Here is a 27,597-nt window from a genome sequence, read left to right as displayed (position 1 = left end):
ACCTTACCTCCATGCTATCTCTCCAGTCCCAGGGTTGTTTTCTTTTTTTTTTTTTTTTACTTTTTTTATTTTAATATAAAATCTTTATATAAGCACCATGATTACAAGCATGATTGTAGTTGGGTTTCAGTCATAAATAGAACAGCCCCTTCACAAGTGCAACATTCCCACCACCAATGCCTGCCCCTTCCTTCCCCATCTCTGCCTGTATTCGAAACAGGGATTCTACTTCTCTCACTCATTAACATTGTCATGCTAGTTGTTAGTGTAGTTACTTCTCTAATGGCACTCACCACTCTTTGTGGTGAGCTTCATAGTGTGAGCTGGTCCTTCTGGCCCTCATCTCTATTGTCTCTGGGCATTAAAACAATAATGTCTTTAATTTTTCTTAAAACCCATAGATGAGTGAGACTATTCTGTGTCTATCTCTCTCCCTCTGACGAATTTCACTCAGCATAATAGATATCATGTACATCCACGTATAGGAAAATTTCATAACTTCATCTCTCCTGATGGTTGCATAATATTCCATTGTGTATATATAACATAGTTACTTTAGCCATTCATCTGCTGAAGGGCATCTTGGTTGTCCTGTGGCCTGGGATTTGATCCTCTCCATTCATCATTCCCTAAGGAGCTTTTACATATTTAAAGGACACTTACAACACTATACTATACAAATACTATGATTTTTAAATATTGCAATAAAGAGCCTTCAAAAAATTTACAGTCATCAGAATGTTGGATTCAATTTTCGAATCTATCCTGCCATTCTGTGTCTATTAATTGGTGGATATACTTATTTTTCTGTTATAATTTATAATTTATTTATTTAACATTTTTATTTAAGCACCATGATTACAAACATGCTTGTAATTGGAGGGAGATGGGGGAATTGGTGGTAGGAAGGTTGCACTAGAATTTATAATTTTATAATTTTAGAAATTTATAATTTTAGAATTTTAAAATAGAATACAGAATTTTATAAATGTAGAATTTAGAATTTTAAAATTATAGAACAGAATTTAGAATTCATATTTTTATAATTTATAATTTTAGAATTATAGAATAGAATTTAGAATTTTAGAAATATAGATCTTAGAACTTTAAAATAAAATTTAAGGGGCCAGAGAGATAGCATGGAGGTAAGGTGTTTGCCTTGCATACAGAAGGACGGTGGTTCGAATCCTGGCATCCCAAATGGTCCCCGGAGCCTGCCAGGAGTGATTTCTGAGCGTAGAGCCAGGAGTAACCCGAGCGCTGCCGGGTGTGACCTCCCAAAAAAAACAAAAAATAAATAGAATAGAATTTAAAATTTTAGACATTTAGAATTTAGAATTTTAGAATAGAATTTAGAATTTTACAAATTTAGAATTTTAGAAGTTTAGAATTTAGAATCTACCATTAGAGTTTTAAAATAGAATTTAGAAATTTATAATTTTAGAAATTTAGAATCTATAATTTTAGAATTTAAAATTTGAAAATGAAATTAAGAATTTTAGAAATTTAGGATTTTAGAAATTTAGAACTTAGAAATTTAGAAATTTAGAATTTATAATATTAGAATTTAAAATTTTTTAATTTTAGAACAGAATTTAGCAATTTAAAATTTAGAATTTTAAAATATAATTTAGAATTTTAGAAATTTAGAAATTAGAATTTTAGGGCCGGAGTGGTGGCACAAGTGGACCAACCGCGGTTTGATTACCCTGCATCCCATCTGGTCCCCCAAGCCAGGAATGATTTTTGAGCACATACCCAGGAGTAACCCGAGCATCACTGGGTGTGGCCCAAACTCAAAAAAAAAAAAAAATAGAGAGAGAATTTTAGAATTTAGAATTTAGAAATTTAGAATTCAGAATTTTAGAATGTAACTTAAAATTTTAGAAATTTAGGATTTAGAATTTAGAATTTAGAATCTTAGAATTTTAGAATTTAGAATTTAAAATTGTATAATTTTAGAACAGAATTAGAATTTTAGAATTTAGAATTTTAAAGTAAAATTTAGAATTTAGAATTTTTAGAATTTTAGAATAGAATTTGGAATTTTAGGAATTTAGAATTTAGAATTTTAGGACTTTAGAACAGAATTTAGAATTTAGATTTTTAGAAGTTTAAAATGTAATTTAGAATTTTAAAAATTTAGAATTTAGAATTTTAGAATAGAATTTAGAATTTTAGGGGCTGGCGAGGTGGTGCTAGAGGTAAGGTAGTCTGCCTTGCAAGTGCTAGCCAAGAAAGGACCGCCTCAAAATGTCTGCCATGCTTAAGGGGCCCAGCTGAGTCAGATTTAGCCACAGTCTCATGCAGGTAAGACTCACCTCAGCCAAAGCAAGCCCTCAAGGGATGGATGCCTCAAAATGTCTGCTGTGCTTAAGGGGCCCAGCAAAGTCAGCTTTATCCACAGTATCGTCCCGGGAAGATTCACCTCAGCCCCAGGTTTGCTTTCTTAATTCCATTTCTTCCCTATCATTATTGATGTATAAAAAGGCCATTGACTTCTGTGTGTTAATTTTGTAGCCTGCCACATAGCTATATGCATTTATTGTTTCTAGAAGCTTTTTGGTATAATCTTTAGGGTTTTCTAAGTATAGTATAAGCCATCTGCAAACAGAGAGAGCTTGACTTCTTCCTTTCCTATCTGGATTCCCTTGATGATATCTTGCCTAATTGCTATAGTAAGTACTTCCAGTACTATGTTGAATAAGAATGGTGAGAGGGGACAACCTTGTCTTGTACCAGAATTTAGAGGAAAGGCTTTTAGTTTTTCTCCATTGACAATAATATTTGCCACTGGCTTGTGGTAGATGACCTTCACTATATTGAGAAAGGTTCCTTTCATTCCCATCTTGCTGAGAGTTTTTTTTTTTTTATCAAGAATGGGTGTTGGGGCCGGGCGGTGGCGCTAGAGGTAAGGTGCCTGCCTTGCCTGTGCTAGCCTAGGACGGACCGTGGTTCGATCCCCCGGCGTCCCATATGGTCCCCCAAGCCAGGAGCGACTTCTGAGCGCATAGCCAGGAGTAACCCCTGAGCGTCACCGGGTGTGGCCCAAAAACCAAAAAAAAAAAAAAAAAAAAAAAAAAAAAAAAAAAAAAGAATGGGTGTTGGATCTTATCAAATGCTTTCTCTGCATCTATTGATATGATCATGTGATTTTTATTTTTCTTCTTGTTGATATTGTGTATTATGTTGATGGATTTACAGATGTTAAATCATCCTTGCATTCCTGGGATAAAACCTACTTGACCATAGTGAATGATATTCCTGATGAGGCACTGAATCCTATTTGCCAGGACTTTGTTGAGGATCTTTGCATCTGTGTTTATCAGGAATATTGGTCTGTAATTTTCTTTTTTTGTAGCATCTCTGTCTGGTTTAGGTATCAAGGTGGTGTTGGCTTCATAAAAGCTGTTTGGAAATGTTCTCGTTTTTTCAATTTTATGGAAGAGCCTAGCCAGGATTGGTAGTAAGTAGTTCCTCTTGAAAAGTTTGAAAGAGGGGCCGGGTAGGTGGCGCTGGAGGTAAGGTGTCTGCCTTGCAAGCGCTAGCCAAGGAAGGACCGCGGTTCGATCCCCCGGCGTCCCATATGGTACCCCCAAGCCAGGGGCGATTTCTGAGCACATAGCCAGGAGTAACCCCTGAGTGTCAAACGGGTGTGGCCCAAAAAAAAAAAAAAAAACCAAAAAAAAAAAAAAAAAAAAGAAAAGTTTGAAAGAATTCATTAGTGAATCCATCTGGGCCTGGGCTTTTGTTTTTGGGCAGACAGTTTTAATTTCCTCAATAGTGATGGGGTGTTTAGAAATGCTACAACCTCCTTGTTTAACCGAGGAAGGTTATAAGAGTCCAAAAATTTATCCATTTCTTCCAGGTTCTCATATTTTGTGGCATAGAGTTTCTCAAAGTAAAACATCTAACCCCATCAAAAAATGAGAAGAAATGAAAGGACACTTTGACAAAAAAGAAATACAAATGGCTAAAAGGCACATGTAAAATGCTCCACATCACTAATCATCAGGGAGATGCAAATAAAAACAACTCTGAGGTATCATCTCACACCACAGAGATTGGCACACATCACAAAGAATGGGAACAAGCAGTGCTGGTGGGGATGTGGAGAGAAAGGAACTCTTTTCCACTGCTGGTGGGAATGCTGTCTAGTTCAACCTTTATGAAAAGCTATATGGAGATTCCTCCAAAAACTGGAAATTGAGCTCCCTTATGGTCCAGCTATACCACTCCTAGGGATATACCCCGAGGAACACAAAAATACAATACAAAAATCCTTTTCTCACACTTATATTCATTTCAGCACTATTTACAATAGCCATAGTCTGGAAACAATCAAGATGCCCTTCAACAGATGAGTGGCTAAAGAAACTGTGGTACATATACACAATGGAATACTATGCAGCCATCAAAAGAGATGAAGTCATGAAATTTTCTTATACATGAATTATATAGAATCTATTATGCTGAGTGAAATAAGTCAGAGGGAGACAGAAAGATGCAGAATAGTCTCACTCATCTATGGATTTTAAGAAAATAAAAGTCGTTTTTGCAATAATTCTCAGAGACAAAAGAGAGGAGGGCTGGAAGGTCCAGCTCACATCATAAAGCTCACCACAAAGAGTGGTGAGTGCAGTTAGAAAAATAATTACACTGAGAACCATCATAACAATATGAATGAGTGAGGGAAGTAGAAAGCCTGTCTAGAGCACAGGCGGGATGGGGTTGGGAGGAGTGACACTTTGGATATTGGTGATGGGTATAAAATAAAAGGAAAAAAGAAAAAAAACAGATAACAGTGTAGACAGGTCTTTTGAAAAGCAAAGTAACAGAAAGGAGACTTTTTAAAAATCATTTTTATTGTGACCAAAGTGAATTACGAATCTTTCACAATAGTATTTAAGGTACATAGTGACAATGAATCAGGGCAATTCCCACCATCATGATTGTCCTCCTTCCATCCTTGTCCCAGCATGCATCCCATATCTCCCTCATTTGCAAACCCCCCAGACTGCTAGTGTAACTTCTCCTCTCTGTTTATAGCTTGTTGTAGATAGGGTATCGATTCTATTGTTGACTTTGAGTTTGGTGTTTTAGTCTGATCATGTTTTATTTCCACTCAATGTTCATTCGACTGCTTGGTCCTGGTACCATCCATTCCCCCCCCCCCTTCAATTCATGAGGCAGAACAAGATGATTCTTATTGTGTGGTTCCATAGAAAGAAGAAAAAATAAAAAACTAGGAGTATTCCAGCTAGATATTATAAATATCAATTTATAAAAAGAGAAAAGAAGAAGAAAAACATAAAAAACAACAACAAACAACAAAAATTAAAAAAAAAAACAGTAACTACAAAAAAAAGCACCCAGCAACAAAATAATCGCCAAATAATAACCAGAAGAATGAAAAGAAAAACAAAAAAAGAAAGAAGGAAGGAAAATGAAGGAAGGAGGTTTGGTGTGGCAAGATTTTGTGTTTCCTTTTGTTGTTGTTGTTGTTGTTGTTGTTGTTATGGTTGCTTAGGCACAGTAAGCACTGGGAAATTAGAAAGGGAATATCCTTGGCCTAAGGGATTCAGGGTTTCTCCATCCTTGAAACATACTGCCATGGGAACAACTATAGGCTCTGTGGCATGCTCATTTTTCACACTCCAAGGTCTTTATATGGTGCCAGGAACCTTTCTGCTCAGTTGTGGATGATAAAATAAGGCCTCTGTAACTATAGATCTTGGTATTTGCACAGGCCATAGAATAAAGTCTAGGACAGAGTCTTTCATTATGGTTCCAGAAGTCCTGCTCGTTCCAGTTGTCAAAGTCAGACCCCTGGAATTAGAGATCTTGATTTTTGTACAAATCCTAGGCCTAAGCCTAGGCTAGGATCTTTCTTATTGGTCCCTGGATAAGTTCTGCCCAGTCGTGGTTGTCAAAGTAAGTCTTCTGTAATTAGCGATCTTGGTTTTTACACAGATTGAAGGACGACGTGTCTTTTGATTTTATCTGACTGTTAGATGATAAGATAGCGCAACCTGCTCTTAGATCAGTTGTTACCATTTCCTCATTGACAGGATGTAATATCAAAACTGGTGTTAGTTGGTGCCAGAGTAGTATTAGGAATTTCCCAGGGGGTGTTTTGTTCCTGGTGCTGTTGCAGGGAGCTATATCAGTTCTACATCTGGGATCTGGAGTTTGGGGTTGGACAATCACTGTCCAATCTCCTGGAATCTAAGTTGGGTCCATATGATACATATTCTGGATGGGAGGTGCCATATTATAAAATGTGTAGGTTTTTATTCCTATTAGATAAGATCTTGTTTCTGTGCATAAGATTTAGGAAAGGGGACTTTTGAAAGTGGGAAGGTACCTATATTAAATTTGAGTGTGTTATCTTAAAATGCTTGCAGAAAAGAAGACACTATGCATCGTTTCCCTCTCCCAAGTAATACATGGCCCAACTCTGGAGTCTGTCAAGTCCCCCTTGAACATTTGAAGAATTTATCTTTCTGTCACATCTCTGCCAAAATATGTGAGCAACTCCTGCTCACATATGGAGATGGCTGGGGCTGGAGAGATAGCATGGAGGTAAGGCGTTTGCCTTTCATGCAGGAGGTCATCGGTTCGAATCCCAGCGTCCCATATGGTCCCCCGTGCCTGCCAGGAGCAATTTCTGAGCATGAAGCCAGGAGTAACCCTTGAGCACTGCCGGGTGTGACCCAAAAACTACCAAAAAAAAAAAAAAAAACATATGGAGATGGCTGTGATTACTCAGGGGCGCAGGCATTCTCTTGAGGTGCTCAAATTCAAAAACTTACCATTCAAGGGCTGAAACATTTCTCTCAAAGTCAGCTTCACTTCTGACAGCAAATGTAAGGTCTAATTTTAATCAAAATATCATGAAGATATTTGATATTTGAGCCAGGTTAGGAATTATACTCCTAGTTGCTGTGGTTATTTTAAAAATCTATTTCCTTTCCAATTATTTGGCCCTGGCTTTAGGCACATATAAACTCTGCCATTAGTTTTCTTTGAAGAAAATAACGGTCCAGGGAAGAGGATGTACCTCAAGTGATAGAGCATAAACCTTAATATTCAAAGCCTTAGTTTCTATCACAGGCCCTACATCCTCTCCCCAGCACCCCAAGTAGTAGTGGTCTCCATGATTTTACTTTTAGAAATATATTATTCAGGGCCCAGAGAGCTAGCTCAAGGGGTTTGAACACATGCCTCATATTAGTCCCCTTGTTTGATCAATAGCATCACATAGCCTCTGGGGAATCTCCAGGAATAACCCTGAGTACCACAGAATAGCCAAAAAAAAAATTTTTTTTTAATTAAAGCATAATAGTGGAACTAAATGGACTGAGACATACAGGAAGCCCTAATTATAGCTGGTACCACATGATTCCCCCCACCAAGCATGGCTGGGTTGATGCCTAAGCACAGAGCTGAAAGTAGCTCCAGAGCACTTCCATGACCCCCACAGAAAGAAATATTTATATATATGTTATCTAGAGAACAACATGAATTGGGACTTATTGTTACTTTAAAATCTATAAATGAAAATGCCATATTTTAATAACAAAGATTCCTTTCATGAAATATATACTACTGTACATACATATATTATAATTTATTATAAGTTGCATATAAACATACATGTATACAAACATTATAGACACACATTCTCAGAGCTTCTCAAAAACAGGTCAGAGGGGCCGGAGCAGTCGCACAGCAGTAAGGTGTCTGCCTTACACGCGCTAGCCTAGGACGGACCATGGTTCGGACCCCTGGCATCTCATATGGTTCCCCAAGTCAGGAGCTATTTCTAAGCTCATACCCAGGAGTAACCCCTGAGATTCACTGGGTGTTGCCCAAAAACAAAAACAAACAAACAAAAAAAAAACAGATCAGAGAAGCAGACTACCAAAGAGAAAGCCACACTCAAGCTATTTGAAGAGAGGACCTGTAAGTGGATGGCACTTAGAACCAATCTAACCTGCAGTATTCCCTTCATGCCTCTCCACTTCTTCTTAGGTACTAACTGTGGTGTTTTCTTTTAAGATCCTTGAAATTCATATGCTCATGGCTTCTAACCTCCCCTTGAGCAGAAAGCTCAAAGATATGTTTTGGAAAGATATGTTCTACATAAAGGAACAAACTAAAATAAATACTTTTTAATAAAAAAAAAAACCAACACCACCAGAAACATCCCTTTATAAAATAAACATTTTAAACTGTAAAATATACTAAGACATCCTTTCTGAAACTTTCTAAATTTACTGAGGGAAATGAAAACATGGATAAATACCATTGAAAATGATCCAGCAAAGATGCTCCTGCGGCAGAGCCACTTGCATTAGGAGTCTGAAGGAGGACAAGATCCTAAGACAATGGGCCAGGGAGTCTTTGTTCTGCAGGTTCACATCACTATCACAGATCAGCTGGTAGCTGCAAATATTTTTGCCATTTAAAGCATGAAACTGAAACACAAGGGGGAAATTGTACAAGTAAACATTTATGCTACTTAAAAAAAAACTTCTAAAAATATAAAAATCTAGAGTGGAAATAACTGAATAAATTAGGACAGTAAGAGAGATTTAACGTTAGTGTTTCTTCAAATCATCTAGTCAAATCTTATGGAAGATGTTTAGTCATAAGAATTGAGTTTAGGATTTCATAAGATTAGTACCCTTTTCATAAATGAAACCCCTACAAAGCTACCTTGCCCATTCTGCCGTTAAGAAAGGGCATAACAGGGGCCGGTGAGGTGGCGCTAGAGGTAAGGTGTCTGCCTTGCAAGCGCTAGCCAAGGAAAGACCGTGGTTCAATCCCCCTGGTGTCCTATATGGTCCCCCCCAAGCCAGGGGCAATTTCTGAGCGCTTAGCTCAGGGGTTACCCTGAGCATCAAATGGGTGTGGCTGGAAAAAAAAGGGCATAACAATAAGGTGGCTTGTAAGTCAGAAGACTTGGTATCATCAGATGCCAAATCTTCTACCACCTTGATCTTCTGAATTATGAGAAATAAATGTTTGTTGTTTCTGCCATCCAGTCAGTAGTATTTCAGAAATGTAGCCCTAAGGGACTGAGAGAGAGGAGAAAAGTAATACAAAGGTGATCTTTTCTTAGTCAATAAATAAATAAATAAATAAATAAATAAATAAATAAATAAATAAATAAATAAATAAATAAAACCACCTAAAACAGGGCTAGGGCGATAGAACAGCAGGCAGGACTGTATACTTATCTTATATACAGCCAACCTGGATTCTATCCCCAGCATCTTCTATGGTCTCCCAACCCTGTCAGGAGTGACTCTTGATCCCAGAGCACAAACAAACCCTAAGCATAGTCAGATATGGCCCAAAAACAAATAAACAAAAAATTTCAAAACCTTATTTTCAGGAATATGGAACTGAATTGGATTTTGTAAATTCAACTAAATAACATTTTGTCTTATGAGTTCAGGTGTAATTGTTAACAATAACACAGCTCATTCATCAAAGGTTTACTGAGCACCTCTGTTGGACATAATCTGCTTAACAGAAATTTCTCAAAGATGAAGAGAAGGCTCCAGCCCTCAACAGAAGAAAAAGTATTCTAAGAACAAGCAGTGTAGGGGTGCTTAAAGTTACCAGATGGTCATTGTATCTAAACTCTTTGGTGGTGTTGGATATTAAAAATTCAACTAAAGGAATGAGGCTAGGCACAGAGAGAGAGAGCCCAACAGAATAAGGGGAGGTTTGCATACAGGAAGCCAAAATCAGTTCCCAGAACCAAATGGTCCCCCAAGCTGCAGAGATAGACTGCTGAATGCAAAACAAGCCATAAATAGCCTCTAAGCAATACTGGGTTTGCCCACTCCTTCCAAAAAAAGAAATAAAGTTCATGGTCAGAATATGGGGTTCGGGCCCGGAGAGATAGCACAGCGGTGTTTGCCTTGCAAGCAGCCAATCCAGGACCAAAGGTGGTTGGTTCGAATCCCGGTGTCCCATATGGTCCCCCGTGCCTGCCAGGAGCTATTTCTGAGCAGACAGCCAGGAGTAACCCCTGAGCACCGCCGGGTGTGGCCCCCCCCCAAAAAAAAAGAATATGGGGTTCATGGTCAGAGTATGGCACATGCCTTGCCAGTCCAAAGGAAAAGTCCAAGGGCAGAGGATTAAGATGATTGTATTTGCATATTGATATTAATGCTGACGAAAGTCTGGAAAAAAAAAAGAGAATGGGGCTACATTCAGGGAGACCAGGAGAGATCAATGTCTCTACAGTAGTCCAGGGATACCAGGATCCTGGAATGAGTTCAGAAATCCAGGATAAAGTAAAAGGAAAAATGAAGTTTTAACCTAAGTCAGTGGTATTTGGTGACCAATAATTAATCATGGAAAGTAAAGAGAGAAAGAGGCCCACTTGGGTTTCCTCTTGAGTCTTTCAAGTCCTTCTTGAGAAACTACCCAGAGACAATTATGGAAAAAATCTGAGGAATACAACTGAGATGGATTTAGTGTGAGCTGCTCATGATGTAAGTGAATAAGCATGGAGGCCAGAAGAGATATATTTGGCTAAAGAATTATCAGTATTACTAAAGTTCAAAAAGTTGACACTCTTCGTAATCTGAATGGACCTTATTCTACCACACAGATTTCCTGCTTTAGAAATATCCCACTTCTAGCCATTATGTAACTGACACTACAAAGATACTTTTATGGATTAGAATTATTACTCTCAAAGTGATCTCTTTTACAAGTAGATTGAGGTATCAAATTCGTTTTAGAATCAGTGTCTATTCTTCAATTATCTTAGCAAACTGAAAACATTATGAAGTAGGTCTTTTTATTATCTTGTTTTTCAGATGAGGAAACTGAAACACAAAGAAAGGACAAACTTCTCCCAGATCCCACAATTAGGAAGTAGCTCAGCTGCTCTTTGAACCTAGACAGGCTAATTGTAGAGACCAAATTCTTAACAATCCTTCTATCTACTTCCTTCAGGCTACATACAATAGAGACTGAAGTGGTCTGACTTAGTTCCCTGGGAAAAAAAATCCTAGGTCTGCTCGACCCAGTTTCAGTAAAAAAGGTCTCATGAAAAGTGTAAGCTGAACTTTCTGCACTTTTTGCACCCTGTACTTTCTGCACCTCCACTTCCCTCCTGCAATCACTCACACCATAGACCTAGTTTGCTCTGTACTGTCCATACCTTTACTCCCCACCTGCACTCACACATTCCCCATGAAGTTCTCCAGGTTCCAAGATTACCTGCCTTTAAAAACAACTGCCTGTCTTACCTAACCTCCAGGGCAATGTCCTTTGGTATGGATGCCTAACCAAGATAAAAAGCTCCAAAGACTAGACTCCTGGGCCTACCTCCTCTGTGGTCTCTGAGATCTCCTCTGAAGTCTCCCATGTGTCTCTCTGACCAGAACTAAAAAAAAAAACTTAGACTCTGCTCTTGCCTAAAAGTGTTATTACTTTGCTCTTTTACTCATTATGTGATATATTCTGAAATTTAAAAATAATCTATATATCTATATTGGTATATAGATATATAGTTTTTTTTGCTTGGGAGGGGAAGGGGGCTCAAGGCTTACTCCCATTTCTGTGCTTAGGAGTCACTCCTGGCAATGCTAGGATTCAACAGGGTTGGCCATGTGCAAGGCAAGTACTCTCACCCCTTATACTCTACCTCTGGCTCCTATGTGGTAAATGCTTTTTATCAGTCAACCACTTATGACCCTCAGGTTCTGAGTCTTGAGTACTCCCTTTCTGGGCCTGTCCAATAAATAACATGATTTAATTTTTTGCACGAAAATTTGTTGTATTACTTTGATAGTAAATCTTCATGTTGACTTTTTTAACTATGATTTTGTGTATTTGATTCCAAAACTACTTTCTCTAATAAAATTTCCCAAGATGCCTAGTTCTACAGTGTCAAATTACTACTGGATCATATTTTTCATCTTTTCTTTTTTGTTTGTTTGTTTGTTTTTTGTTTGTTTGTTTTTTGGGTTACACCTGGCAGTGCTCAGGGGTTACTCCTGGCTCTATGCTCAGAAATCACTCCTGGCAAGCTCACGGGACCATATGGGATGCCGGGATTTGAACCACCGTCCTTCTGCATGCAAGGCAACGGTCTACCTCCATGCTATCTCTCTGGCCCCCATTTTCAATCTTTTCAATTCAGTTACTCATATTTTATGTATTTATAGAGAACAGCATGCCAGCATCATGCCAGAATCTGGAACTTATTATGTAAAAAGAAACAAATACTTTGGCCTGTGATATAGCTCAGCAGTAGAGCACTTGCCTTATACATTTGAGGCAATGGGTTTGATCCCTGGAATTCCAAAATTTATTATGGTAATTATTAAAAAAAAATCCTTTATGCCTTTATAGCTCCATAATAATTCTCCAGGCATAGTCTTCCATGGGCTCGATGGCCACTTTCTTTTGCCTCCTGTCTTCCATTCTAATCCTGTCTCTGTATATTTCTAGATTAATATGTTTACCTGTAGCAGCTAGTTTATCCATACATGCAATAAACCTTTGTTGAGTTATCTACTATATGTCATCTACTGTCATAGGCACAAGAAACCAGAGGTTTGGGACTGGAGCAATGGCACAGCAGGGAGAATGCGACCCACTGGGTTTGATCCCCTGAAACCCATATGACCCCCACCCCCGTGCCCTCCAGGAGTGACTCTTGAGCACAGAGCCAGAAATAACCTTTGGGCAACAACAGGTATGCCCCCAAAAAAGACTTTTAGATGAAAACTATTAAAAGAAATTAAAATCTTAAAGAGAGAGAGAGAAAGAGAGACCAGAGGTTAGACCATACCTGTCCTCATGAAGTCGCCTGTCAATAAGAAGACAGGTAATAAATATTAACTAATTAAAAGAGATAGAAATAAGGAACAAGTAGTAAGTGATATAAAGAGAAATAAATCAGGAAATGTAGGGCCAGGGAGATAGTTCAGCATGTGGTACAGCTAGAGCTGCACATAGTTATCCCAGTTATGATATCCAAAGGTATGGTCCCCCAAGTACCACCCAGAATAATCCATGAAGACAGGACTAAGCCCTGAGTACAATCAAATGTGACACCCCCAAAAAAAAATTTTTTAATTTAAAAATGCTGGGTCTGGGACCAGAGTTAGTACACTGGGTAGGATGCTTTCCTTGCAATGCAGTCAACCCAGATTTAATCTCCAGCATCCCATGTGGTCTCCCAAGCAATGCCAAGGATAATTCCTGAATACAGTCAGGAGTAACCCTAAACACTGTAGGGTATGGCCCCAAAACAAAACAAAACAAAAATAAAACAAAGCAGGTACTCAGGAAGTATACCTGAAGGAAGTGAGGGATGAGACCCGGAGATACAAAGGATTTCCCAAGCATTCTATGGCATTCTCCAGTACACTAATAGATGAGTGAAAGTACAGTGGGATAAGGAGATGAGGCCTGGTCAGGGGGCTGGGGTGGCATAAGGGCCTTAAGAGTCCAAACAACACAGGGCTAAAGAAATAGTACAGCAAGTCAAGCATCTGCTTTGCACACAGCTGACCCAGTTTCGATCCCCAGGGCTGAGTCTACCAAAAGTAATACCTGAGCATAGAGCCCTGAGCATGGTTGAATATGTCCCAGAAACAAGCAAAAAAGTAGTCTAGGGGCCGGGCGGTGGCGCTAAAGGTAAGGTGCCTGCGCTAGCCTTGGACGGACCGCGGTTCGATCCCCCGGTGTCCCATACGGTCCCCCAAGCCAGGAGCAACTTCTGAGCGCATAGCCAGGAGTAACCCCTGAGCGTTACTGGGTGTGGCCCAAAAACCAAAAAAAAAAAAAAAAAAAAAAAAGTAGTCTAAGCATGCTAAGCTTTTCCCAATGGGGTACCAACTGATTTTGTACAGTATTTTCATTTATATCTATGCTACAGTCACTGGAACTATTAAAAATGCCCCAAACATGAAACATTTATGACTGCATATTTACTAAACCATATACTATTTCCAAGGCCTTGCATAATCATAATCATAATCATACTTTGAAGTCACACTAATTAGGGTTTAAACACCAACTCTACCCACTGCTTTTGCCTGGTTTCTTACTTTTAGTATCTTTCCTCATCTGTAAAAGTCCTAATAGAACCCACCTTTTAGGAACTGTAACCAGGCTGCAAAATTACAATTCATACAAAACCTTTAGAAGAGATTGTTTCTGTCCATAAAAGTCATGGTGACAGTTCAATCAGTGAAGCAACAGTAGAAATTGACATAATACTACTATTAAAATGAAAATAAAACATAAAAGTTGTGTATTAAAAGGCTCTCATTAAAAGGGCCAGAATAATAGTACAGCAGGTAGAACACTTGCCTCGCATGTAGCCAACCTGGGTTCTATCCCTGGCATCCTATATGGTCCCTTGAGCCCCACCAGAAGTGATTCTTGAGTACAAAGCATGGAGTAACTCTGGTGTAACCCAACAACAAAAAGTAAAATAAAATAAAAGAACTATTGTTTAGTCTCCAAAGCTACCAGCTAGAGTAACTGCATAGTGTTCTTTTTCTATCTGTAAAACAGAATTAAGAATCATTTCCAATGCAGCTATTTATGAAGATCAAGTATGTTTTCCAAAATACTTTGTTACTAAAAATATTCATAGTCATTAATATCTGCCAGGTGAAGGATTATAGTAATATAATTTCTGAAGCGCCTTTACAAAATTTCATCGGTGCACTTTCTTATCCAGCACTAGAAACATTGATTAAGCAGATGATAGTACATAGAGAAAATGCAATGAGAAACCAATGGATGGTAGTCAATTAACAGGTATACAGCATAGCTGGCCATAAGTTATAGGTTTTAGGCTACTTCTTTCATCTTACTGTGTGTGCAGCAGTTTTGTCTCCATAGCCTTTTGGGAAAAAGACAGCCTTAAACTGGTTCACATCTGCATTATTCTCATCAAAGTCAGTGCTGAACTGCTGAAGATATCTCCCATAGCACTGTAAAAGGGCCAATTTGTATTCCTGAAATAAAAAAGAGGATTTGATGACAGTTTCTAATATCCATTTGCTTTATCATTATTAAAATTAGGTAATTATTCTTAATGGCATGAGTGTTGATTATCATCATTACCACTATTACCATTGCCATTACATTATTTCTATCACATACCATTTCCAAATATAGACAACAGACATGGCACAAAGCAATTCATGTGTATTATTTCATCTGGATCTTTACTCAACACAGCTATTCTGAAATGAGACCATCATGAGCCTAAATAGGAGACTATTTTCTTGGGCACTATGTGTTGTAATATCTGAATACACTAAAATCAAAAAAGTCAACATGACCCAAGTATGCCCCACCTGCTCGAAATAGAGGAATTACCTAACCGACTCTATTTCTCTGATACATTCTAAACACCAACAAAACTGGAAAAGAAAAAGAGGAAAAGAAAAGTACAGAATGAGAAAAAAAGGGAAGAGGGAAAATGAGAAGGGAGGAAGAGAAAAAAAAAAAGAAAGGAGGGCAGATGGGCCGGAGGGGTGGTGCAGAGTAGTAAGACAACTGCCTTGCTGGCACTAATCCCCCGACATCCCATATGGTCCCCCAAGCTAGGAGCGCATAGCCAGGAGTAACCCCTTAGCATCACTGGGTGTGGCCCATAAAAAAAAGGAAAAAAAGAAAAAAAAATAAAGGCAGAAAGGGGATAAGAGGGAGTTGGCTAAAGATAGCTCAAAGAGCTAGAGAGCACCACACTGTTCCCCAATGTTATGAGCCCAACCACATTGCCAGAAATGGCCCTCAATAAAAAGGAGGGAAGGAGGGATGAAAGAAAAAAGAGAGAAAGAAGAAAAAAGAAGGAAGTAAGAAAGAGATAAGAAGGAAGGAGAAAAAGAAAGGGGAAATGATAAGGAGAAAAGAGAAAAAATGTAGGTGATGAGCTGGCTGATCTCTTTTACCTGTCAACAACCTCTGAAGGTGAATTGGGACAAATCAGCAATGTCTATGCTATAAAGTACTTGTCAGGATCAATTCATGCTTATGCTAGTTAGGTGCCTTATTTCTGTTGTGCATAGGGATTGTTGTTCATTTGAAGATTTTTAGGGTAGTGGAACTCCTGTTCCAATCCCCTCAACCAAGTGCAAGAATAGGGTCTTCTTTCAAGCCTCCTCCTAGTTTCCAGTGCCATCACTGATCTTCTGCCCCTTCAGCCAGGTTTATTTCTGGGTGGGAATAGGGAACCTCACATCTTAATCCTTTCTACAAGCGGGGAAGTCTTTAGGGTCTTTTCTCAACTTCCTTCCAAAATCCAGTATCATTGCTGATCATTTGCCCCTGGGGGATAGTCTGGACTGGAACAGAGAAATTCCCATCCTAATCCCCTCCACCAAACATGAACAGGGTCTTCTTTCCAGCCTTATTAAGATAAATAACCTCTGATTTATAGGAATACCAGAAGGGGAAGAAAGGGGGAAGAACAGGTATGAGGGAGATAATAGCAGAGAACTTCCCCACAGATAAGAAAGAGAATTCTCTACAAATCCAAGAAGCAAAAAGAATGCCAAACAAAGTAGACCCTAACAGAATACCAATAAGACATTTAGCAATCCAAATGGCAAGAGAGAGAGAGAGAGAGAGAGAGAGAGAGAGAGAGAGAGAGAGAGAGACTCAATAAAGGAGAAAAAAACACCTCAAGTATAAAGGAAAAAAAAAGTAAGAATCAACCAGATCTTCCATTTAAAACAATCCAGGCAAGAAAAGAGTACAGTAACATATTCAAACTTCTGAATGAAAGAAACTTTCAACCTAGAGTCCACTACCTAGAAAAACTCTCATTTACATGGGATGGAGGATTAAAAACATTCTCAGACAAAAAAGAACTCACGGGGCCAGAGCGATAGAGCAGCAGTAAGGTGTTTGCCTTGATGTGGCTGACCCAAAACAAAGCTGGATTCGAACCCTGGCATCCCATATGGTCCCCCAAACCAGGAGCGATTTCTGAGCACATAGCTAGGAGTAATCCCTGAGTCACCAGGTGTGGCCCAAAAACAAAAACAAAAAGAACTCACAATATTTGTACTAACCAAACCAATCCTAAAAGAACGACTCAAAGAGCAATTACACAAACCAAATACCCATTGTAACTACAATAACCCTACACAATATAATGGCACAACAGCCCTTTCTGTCAATAGTTTCCTTAAATGTCAATAAACTAAAATCTCCCATTAAAAGCACAGAATAGGGACCGGAGAGACAGCATGGAGGTAAGGCGTTTGCCTTTTATGCAGGAGGTCATTGGTTCGAATCCCGGCGTCCCATATGGTCCCCCGTGCCTGCCAGGAGCAATTTCTGAGCGTGGAGCCAGGAATTACCCCTGAGCACTGCCGGGTGTGACCCAAAAACCACAAAAAAAAAAAAAAAGTATTTAGAGGGGCCAGAGAGGTGGCGCTAGAGGTAAGGTGTCTGCCTTGCTAGCGTAGGATGGATCGCGGTTCGATCCCCCAGTGTCCCATATGGTCCCCCCAAGCCAGGAGCTTTTTCTGAGTGCATAGACAGGAGTAACCCTTGAGCATCAAACGGGTGTGGCCCAAAACCCAAAAAAAAAAAAGTACTTAGAGACAAAGATGATCACATTGATAAGGGTAACAACAGATCAAGAAGTACTAATACTGATCAACATCTATACACCAAATGTAGACCCAGCACAATATGTAAGGCTTTTGCTTACAAGCCTAGAGAAATAGATGGACAGACATGTGACAATAATGGGAAATTTCAACACACCATTATTGCCACTAGACAGATCTACTAGGCAGAACAATAGCAAAGACATAAGAACCCTGAATGAGAAGGTAAAAGAATTAGGAATAATGGATGTATACATATGACCCAGTAATCCCCCTTTTGGATATCTATCCCAATACAGAAAAAACATTCATCCAAAACTATGTATGCACACCACTATTCATTGCAGCACTCAGTACAATAGATAAGACTTGGAATCAACCTACATGCCCAACAACAGATGAGTAGATCATGAAGATGTGGTGCAATTTGCAGCAACATGGATGGAACTTAAGGATATTATACATGAAATGAAGTAAGCTAGAAAAAGTAGGATAAATATAGAATGATCTCACTTACATGTGGTATTTAGAATAACTGCACGAAGCAACACAATGGTCTAATTGGTAGTTGTTCTGAACACCATTAGCACTGGAGTAATTGAAAAGAGAAGCAATTGAGTGGGAGAGGAGAAACACAAAAACTTGTGTTCTCTTCTATACTTCTATACTTCAAAAAGACCTTCAGCAATGGATACAGCTGTTTAGATTGAGCAGGTGTCCAATCAACTGCTCTTTATAGATGTTTATAATAAAGTTCTTTTTGTTTTGTTTTGTTTTGGGGCCACACTGGTGACACTCAAGGGGTTACTCCAGGCTATGTGCTCAGAAATCGTTCCTGGCTTAGGGGTCTATATGGGAGGGACGCCAGGGATAAAACCCAGGTCCATCCTGGGTCAGCCGCATGCAATAGCCACTGTGCTATTGCTCTGGCTGCTATAATAATGTTCTAATACTTTTATCTACAGAAATTTGTACATACTGCATTTTCGAACCATGTACATACTGCATTTTCAAACCATGGACTCCAACTACAGTGCTCACTATAAGTTTTAATGTCTTAATTTTACTATGTCTATAATAACTTCTTGATTTTTTTGGTCCATAGTAATACTAGGAGACATAGGTTGGGCATGCTAGTTTCACACTGCAATACTATCCTATATTAGACTCAGAACACGCCTTGACAAAAATTCTAAGGTCTGTGGGGGCCTCAGACTACTGTGAAGTTCCTGCTCCTCTTCCAGGCTGGGCCAGCAGCCGGGGGTACCCCACCGTGGAGACCCCAACTCCCCACAGAGCTGGGGCCACCGCTGTTGGGACAACCCATCTCCCAACCCCCCCCCCAACCCCGTGCTTTGGTAATAAACTGTTTTGTCAGAAAAAAAATTCTAATCTATTCATTTTCTACTTGATTATGCCTGATAATATAATCTAATGTATATATCCACAGATAACAATAGAATATGCAACTGCATGCCATAAATTCCTGCTATAGAGCTCATTCAATGAGTATGTTATTGTAATTTGTTTCCAATTTTATGTAACTCACCATTATACCATAATGCTCATGATTTTAGTTTGCTTTTAAGAAAGGAACCTGGATGCTCAAGACCCTCTAAACTATTCTTCATGGTGTATACTCCTCTTACAGTGCTCATTACCATATTGCTTAGTTCTCTAGACTTGAAAATTATAATTGTTTTTTATAAGAATGCTCATATACGATGTAATAGCTCAGGAAGCCTTTCTTTAGTAAAGTTTCCCTCCCCAATCGTGATTGGTTTTTTTAGGGGCCACACCCATTTGATGTTCAGGGGTTTACACCTGGCTATGTGCTCAGAAATCCCCCCTGGCTTGGGGAAACCATATGGGACGCTGGGGGATCTAACCGTGGTCCGTCCTACGCTAGCGCTTGCAAGGCAGACACTTTACCTCTAGCGCCACCTTCCCGTCCATCCCCCACATCGTGATTGGCCTAGAAAATGAAAAACCTTTCCATCTGACTTGCTGGTTTTATATATTTAAGTGTTCTTAAACACTTTCTATATTTTTAAGTGTTCATTCTACCTGGGTCAGCTTTACAACTGTAACCCATGTATCAATGCTCAATGTCTGTCTATGTGTGTGCATGAGTATATGTATTGGCCACCTCAATGTCTGTCTAATATCTATTTATAATATAATAATATCTGTCTATGTTGAATATTGCCCTTCCCCCTATTATATATCAACCCTCCTGCCCCACTCCACTTACTATTTTACAAATCCTTTTCTAGCCCTTCACTCTCAACCCAGACCTGTTATTTCCCATTTAATCCTTTTTACCCTCAGTTCTTTTTGTTTGTTTGTTTGTTTTGTTTTTGTTTTTGAGTCACACCCTGTGATGCTCAGGGGTTACTTCTGGCTCTGCACTCAGAAATTGCTCCTGGCAGGCATAGGGAACCATACGGGACACCAGAATTCAAACCATCCCACTGCTGTCTTATCTCTCCAATCCTGTATCCTCAGTTCTTAACTCCTCAGGAATCAAAACCTTCCTCCCACCCCAGCCAGCTAGCTGCCAACCAGCTCCCAACATGAAAAGATAGATTCTCGGGGCCGGAGAGATAGCATGGAGGTAAGGCGTTTGCCTTTCATGCAGGAGGTCATCGGTTCGAATCCCGGCGCCCCATATGGTCCCCTGTGCCTGCCAGGAGCAATTTCTGAGCCTGGAGCCAGAAATAACCCCTGAGCACTGCCAGGTGTGACCCAAAAACCAAAAAAAAAAAAAAAAAGAAAAGAAAAGATAGATTCTCAACCCATCTTGCCTCAGCCTGAGGAGAAGCTGCCACCACCACTGCTGCTCATTTGCTCTTGGTGGCCCCTTTTCCACCACCTCCCTTTGCTGTGGGCTGTTGCTCACTACCAGGTTTGATTTTTGAGAAGGCCCGAGAGGACCTTTCCTGATATGTGACTGCTGGGAGCCATTTTTCAGACTCCACAACACCATGTTGCAGAGCTGTGCTCTGGATTTTATCCCCCACCCCAGACTATTTCAAAAAACTTAAAGGGGACATGTATATTTCCTTCAAATATTTCTTTAGATGTATTTCCTTAATAGGTATAATTCTTATTGTCTATTTTCTTATTTAGTGGTAGTTTTCCCCATTCCTTTTTTGGGAACTCTTTAGTATAAATTCTAATAGATAAGTTTCTCTTGGGTTCCAAGTTCATGTTAGAACCAAGTTATCAGGATTGTTTAGCTTGCTATTTTTATCCCATATGCACCAATAGTACCATGTGGCATTGCTCCTTTTTGCATAGACACATTCAAATGGGAAAATCTTATGTTTGCAACCAACTTCTTATTTAGTAGGAACAGGAACACATAAATTTTATATTGCAGTGGGGCCTTACACCTGACCACTTGTCATAGTGACTTGGCTTAGGCTTCAGAAGGTCAGACTTTGGCCAATCCCTGAAACTTGGATTCCATCTATAGAACCAGCATGGTTATCAATACCAGCACCAGGAATTGGACTTCTAATAGGGAAGGCCCTAATGCTGCCCTGGCACTGACTTAATCCAGAATGGGTTCATATGACACCCTGAAAACTTGGTAATAGCAACAACCTGCTTTCAGGGCAGGGTTCTCTGCATTGCCACCTAATGGTGAGATGAAACCACAAGACCACGTCACTCTGACTTTTACATAGTATCTGTACAAAAACCAGGAACTGTAACTACAGAAATCTGACTGTGAAAACCGTGATTGAGAAGAACTTCTACTGGGACTACAGAGAAAGACTCTCTGGTTAGACAATTTAGTATGCCCGGATCCTGTAGTTGGTTGCTACATAGGTAAGGTCTCCCTGTTTTAAAGCCAAAGATCTTTCTTTTCTATTTTCCCCATATTTTGCTGTTTGCTGTGCCTATGCAAAAACAAACAAACAAAAAAAAAACCCTGCCACATACACAACTATTTTTAAATTTTTATTGTATTTTTTATCTCTTGTATTTTAAATCAGGGCTCCCACTTTTTTCATAGAACCTTGGGACACAGATTACTTTATTTTACTACTGAATTTTTCTATAAAACTAAGAAGGAACTAAAGAAAGGCTGGGGGCCAGGTGCCAAATGGTCTTGGATACATTGGCAGGGAAATAAATAAGAACAGAACTAAATATCCAAGCCGAAATCAACAATAATGGAATCAAGGGACCTAAATTTTAACACTCTAAACTGAAATGGACCTGTTATACTGGCAGGTCAGAGGGCAAAGGATGGTGGTATAGTATGTAATCTGGGTCCCTTGATGGAGGGTGGTTGATGGTGGGAAGGGCCCTGACTCATTGTAGATCTGAAATTCAACTAGAAGGACTCTGTAGATCACAATTGTTTAAATAAAATCATTACACAAATTAAACAATTAAACAAAAACAAAACAAGAGTACTCCAGGACGGAGAGATAATAGAGAGGACAGGGTGCTTGCTTTGCACCTGGAGACCGGGGTTTGATTCCTAAGATGGCATACAGTTCCCTGAACCCTGCTAGCAGTAATTCCTAAGCTCTGAGCCAGAAATAAGCCCTGAGCATTGCCAGGTGTGACCCCAAAACAAAATAAACAATAATACTTATACTAACATTAACAGTGTTCCAACAAGACCTTTACTGTAATAAAGAGATTCTAGAGATCGAAATAACAACTCCATTGTTTCAGAACTGTTCACACTTTTATCGCCTACATCTTTACTACAAAAAAGTAAAAAAAATATTTTCTTTTTTCCTTTAATTTTCAAATATTCTATCTGGGCCTTTGGATCTAAGCAGTCTGAATCATTAGCCAACACCCTTCATGAACTTTATCAATTTCTATCATACTTCATACCTCCCTTTACTTATATCCACTCCACCCACAGAGTTATCCCCAAACAACCCAAACTGCAGTGCATCACCAGCTTTTATATTTAAGAGAAGCATAAAAATGGAAAGGGGGATGGGGCCGGTGAGGTGGCGCTAGAGGTAAGGTGTCTGCTTTGCAAGCGCTAGACAAGGAAGGACTGTGGTTCGATCCCCGGCATTCCATATGGTCCCCCCAAGCCAGGGGCGATTTCTGAGCGCTTAGCCAGGAGTAACCCCCGGTGTGGCCTGAAAAGCCAAAAAAAAAAAAAAAAAAGGAAAGGGCTTTCTTCTAATTCATGTTGAACTGATACTGTTTCCAAGTTTGGGGCTCACCTGATGTTTTCTCCTCCCCCCAGAGTTTTAAGAACTGTATGTTTCAGAGGATCATAGTTCATTATGTGGAAGTAAAGGTGATTTCTCTCATTCTGGCAGCAGAATGAGATATTCATTATAAAGTTCATCCATGGTTTAATCTTAAATTTGGTAAATTTTCCTCCCAGATCAACAATATGAGTCCAGAAACAGAATTAGGGAGTGGAGGTGGGTAGTGGGAGGGAATGAAGCTAAAAAATCACAGTAGGTGTGTCTCAACCTTTCTCTAACTGTGGCCTTTCTCTGAAACTCATTTTCTACTGGTGGGTCCCTAGTCTTGTTCATAAACCCACATACATACATTTTTTATTTGTGCCCCTTGGAATATCCTGGGTGCCTGGAGAGACAGGCCATATGGTCTCAGTTGAAAAACGCTGACTCTGGATACAATAACTCTTGGACAGAGAAATAGAGAGGTACCAAATACTTACTATTTCACTCAAACTAACTTGAGCCTAAAACAGAGCTTAAAGGGAAAAACCCAAATTCTAAAAACCCAGAGTCCACAGCAATCTGATACATGGGCATAGAGCTAGAGCTAGAACTAGAAAAGAGAGCAGAGGGGCCTGAGAGATAGCATGGAGATAAGGCATTTGCCTTGCATGCATCAGGACGGTGGTTCAAATCCTGGCATCCCGGATGGTCCCCTCTGCCTGCCAGGATTGATTTCTGAGCATAGAGCCAGGAGTAACCCCTGAGCGCTGTCGGGTGTGACCCAAAATCCAAAATCCAAAATCCAAAAACCAAAAAAAAAGAAAAGAAAAAGAAAGAAAAGAAAAGAAAAGAAAAGAAAAGAAAAGAAAAGAAAAGAAAAGAAAAGAAAAGAAAACAGAAAATCAGTATGGAATGCAATCTTGAGCAAGAAACAAGGCATGTTTGGAAGGGCTGGCTTAATTACAAAGAGCAAAACATTAAGACGCTATATGTCATTAGAACAGGCACAAAGAACACAGCAGCATCTACCAAGTCAGGAGTCCTAAGAGCTGTCCTATGCATAAGGTCAACCAAAGAAAAACAGGAAGTGGTATTGTTTGTGTAAGGTAGGAACATGATGACTCATCATTTCCTTTGGGGCGCCTACCACACCTCTATTACCTCGGGGCAGTGCGCAGTCCATGACCCCTGTCTTTCAGCTCAGGAATCTCTCATCACTGGAGAATCTCAATTACACACTTAAAAAGCAAATACTATTTTGGTTACAGTGCCTCACTGAAATGTTAATGCATTCATTAGTTTTTTTTTCCTAAAGAAAAAATTTAAATAATGTAAAATAGTGGTTAAAATCAAACAATAATACAGTTAATACTTAGCCAACTTCATTTCATTTCAGGTGTTTTTCTTAAGCCAGTCACTTACTTTGATTTCACAAAGACTATCTCCAACTTTCAGAAGCTTTTCGTTGTAATAGTCAGTCGGCAACCGGAGGGCATATTTGGTCCAGATATTAAACAAAGTGGTAGCACTGGAAAAATCATGAGACAAAATGACACCTTCAAAGTCAGCAGGAAACTTCAATTAGGCTGTATTTCTTAAAAATGTATGCTCTTTCCAATAATGCTTGTTAATGTAAAAAATGTTAATAAATTTAATTCCAGTTAGAATAATTCCTTATTTCCCATCAAATACTGCTTGAAACGTCTTATATGCACCACTCGTTTTTTTGAGGGGCAGTTTGAGAGGAGCAAGGTGGAGATGCTGAGAATTGAATCCAAGACCTCTAACATGTGGAGCATGAGCTCCATCACTGTGCCCCAAGCCCAGCTCTTTTAATGTTTTGCAATTTTTTTTTTTTGCCCAGTTCCTCACCTCAAAAGTTAGAATTCCCTGATCATGAGAAAGTTAAAACAGACTGACCAAGGGCTTGTAGTTTGACAACCCAATCTGGGAGAAGCCATTTTGCGACGTTCTCGGTTTAATAGGTCAAGACAAAATTTTGTGAAACCCTTTGTTATTAATGATAAGAAGCCCAGACTTCTGGTAGACAAAGGACTAGGGCCTACTCCAACCTATAAGTCCCTTTATCCTATTATCTTCCTAAAAATCACACACCAAGAGCCTTTCTTCACCATTTTCTGTATTTGTGATCTCTGTCTTCGGTTTGTTCTCCAAATTCACATGCTCACTCCTCCCCGTCATGAATACATTATCATACATTATATTTTCTCCTGAAAATAACTCTCTACTGGCATAAAACACACACCACCAACTCACCACAGGCCACCCACTTCTCTTTTAAGCTAGTCCTATGGATCCTGCTGGCTATGCTTTCGTAAATGATATACATTATTTTCTTGTCCCTCTTTTCTATCATTTTGCTCCTGCGCTTTTTGAACAAAGGATTTTTTTGGCGGGAGGGGGGGTCACACCCAGCAGTGCTCAGGGGTTACTCCTGGCTCTATGCTCAGAAATCGCTTTAAACAAGCTTTATATTTTATAGCAGTTAACTTTACAAGAAAGTTAAACAGAGGCATAAAGATTCTACAAACACCTCTGCCCTGCAATCTAATGCATTATCCACATTCCTCACCAGAGTGGCACATTTTTTACAACTAATAATCTTAAAACTACAGATCATTCTCGCTCACTGTCCATAGTTCACATAAGGATTTTCTTGGTGCTCTACCTTCCAGAAGTTTAGACAAATGTATGAATTGTGTCTATCATTATAGTAACTTTGCAGAACAGGTGCACCCAAGCAACCATCTACTCCATCATTTACATTTTTCTAATGTCATAAAATAAGAATCATACAGTATATCATTTTCAGAATGAATTATTTTGCTTAGTAATGTGTTCAAGATTCACACACATTCCTACTACAATGTTGATTTTTTTATGGTATGTTATTCATAGCTCATTTCCTGTCAGCAGCACTTCATTGTCTAGGTATATCTATAGGCTACTGTTTCATTTAACCAACAACATCTTGTAGCTCCCAAGTTTTGGCATTTGAATCAAGCTGCTACAAACATCTCTATGCAGACTTAGTGGAAATACAAGTTTTCAATTCCTTTGGGTTAATGTCAAGAAGCAAGATAAACTGTTAAGAGTACCGTTTTTGTGTTTGTTTGTTTGTTTGTTTTTGGCGGGTACCATCTCTTGCCTGGTACCTTTATTTTATGTTTTTAACTGAAATCCAATACAGACATGCTTATAATCAGGATGCTTATAAGAAAAATGCTTATAAGAAAAGAAATTAAAAATAAATCTTCAGGAAAAAAAAATAAATCTTCGGGGCTAGAGGGATAGCATGGAGGTAGGGTGTTTGCCTTGCATGCAGAAGGACAGTGGTTTGAATCCCAGCATCCCATGTGGTCCCCCGAGCCTGCCAGGAGCGATTTCTGAGCATAGAGCCAGGAGTAACCCCTGAGTGTTGCTGGGTGTGACCCCAAAACAAAAACAAAAACAAACAAAGAATAAATAAATCTTCAGTCCATTTCTTTCTCTTCTTTTTCTTCTTCTTTCTCCTCTTCCTCCTCTTCTACTTCTTCCTCTTCTTTTTCATTCTCCTCCTCTTCATTTCTTCTTCCTCTTCTTCCCCTTCTTCTTTTTCCTGTCTTTTTTTTTTTTTTTTTTTTTTTTTTTTTGGTTTTTCGGGCCACACTCGTTTGATGATCAGGGGTTACTTCTGGCTAAGAGCTCAAAAATTGCCCCTGGCTTAGGGTGACCATATGGGACGCTGGGGAACTGAACCGCAGTCCTTTCTTGACTAGCACTTGCAAGGCAGACACCTTACCTCTAGCGCCACCTCCCGGCCCCCTTGTCTTCTTTTTCTTCACTTCTTTTCCTTCTTCCTTTCTCCTCTTCTTCCTTTTATTCTTCTTCTTTCTCCTCTTTTTCTTCTCCCTCTTCTTACTCCTTTTCCTCTTCTCACTCTTCCTCCAATACTTCTTAATATTCTCTTCCTGGATCTCTGGGACTCCAATGATCCCTATTGTTGTTTCTGTTGAGTTTATCAAAGACTATTTTCACCTTCACATTTTTTTTTTTTTTTTTTTTGGTTTTTGGGCCATACCCGGCGGTTCTCAGGGGTTACTCCTGGCTGTCTGCTCAGAAATAGCTCCTGGCAGGCACAGGGGACCATATGGGACACCGGGATTCGAACCAACCACCTTTGGTCCTGGATCGGCTGCTTGCAAGGCAAACACCACTGTGCTATCTCTCCTGGCCCACCTTCACATTTTTTGAGTAGTTTATTCATTGATCATTTGCTTTAAGATTCTTTTCCAATCTCATCTGTTCTATGGAGTTGTTCTGCATCCATCCTCTGGCTTACTGACCCTGTTCTCAGCTGCTGTTGCTCCTTGGAGAGGCTTTTCACCTCCTTGGAGAGGTGATCAATTCCTCTGAGTTTTTCAGACCTCTTATTTCAGTTGTAAGTTCTGTCATTATGGTCTGTTCAGATCGATTTATGCTTGCTTTGAGTTCTTTGAGCATCCTCCATATTAATACTCTACACTCCTTATCTGAGAGGCTTTTCGTCATTCTCTATGTGTAGTCTTGTCCTGCATCCCCCCCCCCTTGCAATACTTGTATAGTGGATTTTACTATGTGCTGTGCACGGGTTCATGAGTTAGATGTATGCAGCCACAGAGCAAAGTGGAACGACAGCGCTCCTCTAGCTCCACCTTATTGAGTGGGGCCCTTACTGGGTTTGAGCCCTGGAGATTGTGTTCGATGGTGTTTCTTGGCTTTCTTGTGCAGGAAAG

The 27,597-nt window shown here is 39.4% G+C and overlaps 1 protein-coding gene across 1 annotated transcript in view; it reads right to left on the bottom strand.

The window, feature by feature from the left end:
* CFAP54 (cilia and flagella associated protein 54) overlaps positions 1-27,597 on the bottom strand; it is a 443,326-nt gene that overhangs the window by 402,762 nt on the left and 12,967 nt on the right. Inside the window, exons 2-4 of the mRNA XM_049782938.1 lie at positions 24,245-24,350; positions 14,877-15,020; positions 8,312-8,483 (exon numbers count right to left, since the gene is read on the bottom strand). Of these exons, the coding sequence (XP_049638895.1) occupies positions 8,312-8,483; positions 14,877-15,020; positions 24,245-24,350 (422 nt within the window). The remainder of the gene's footprint in view (positions 1-8,311; positions 8,484-14,876; positions 15,021-24,244; positions 24,351-27,597) is intronic.

This window comes from Suncus etruscus, chromosome 11 (genome assembly GCF_024139225.1).
Source record: "Suncus etruscus isolate mSunEtr1 chromosome 11, mSunEtr1.pri.cur, whole genome shotgun sequence".
Taxonomy (NCBI): Eukaryota; Metazoa; Chordata; class Mammalia; order Eulipotyphla; family Soricidae; genus Suncus; species Suncus etruscus.
This window is presented reverse-complemented; position numbering and strand designations above follow the sequence as displayed.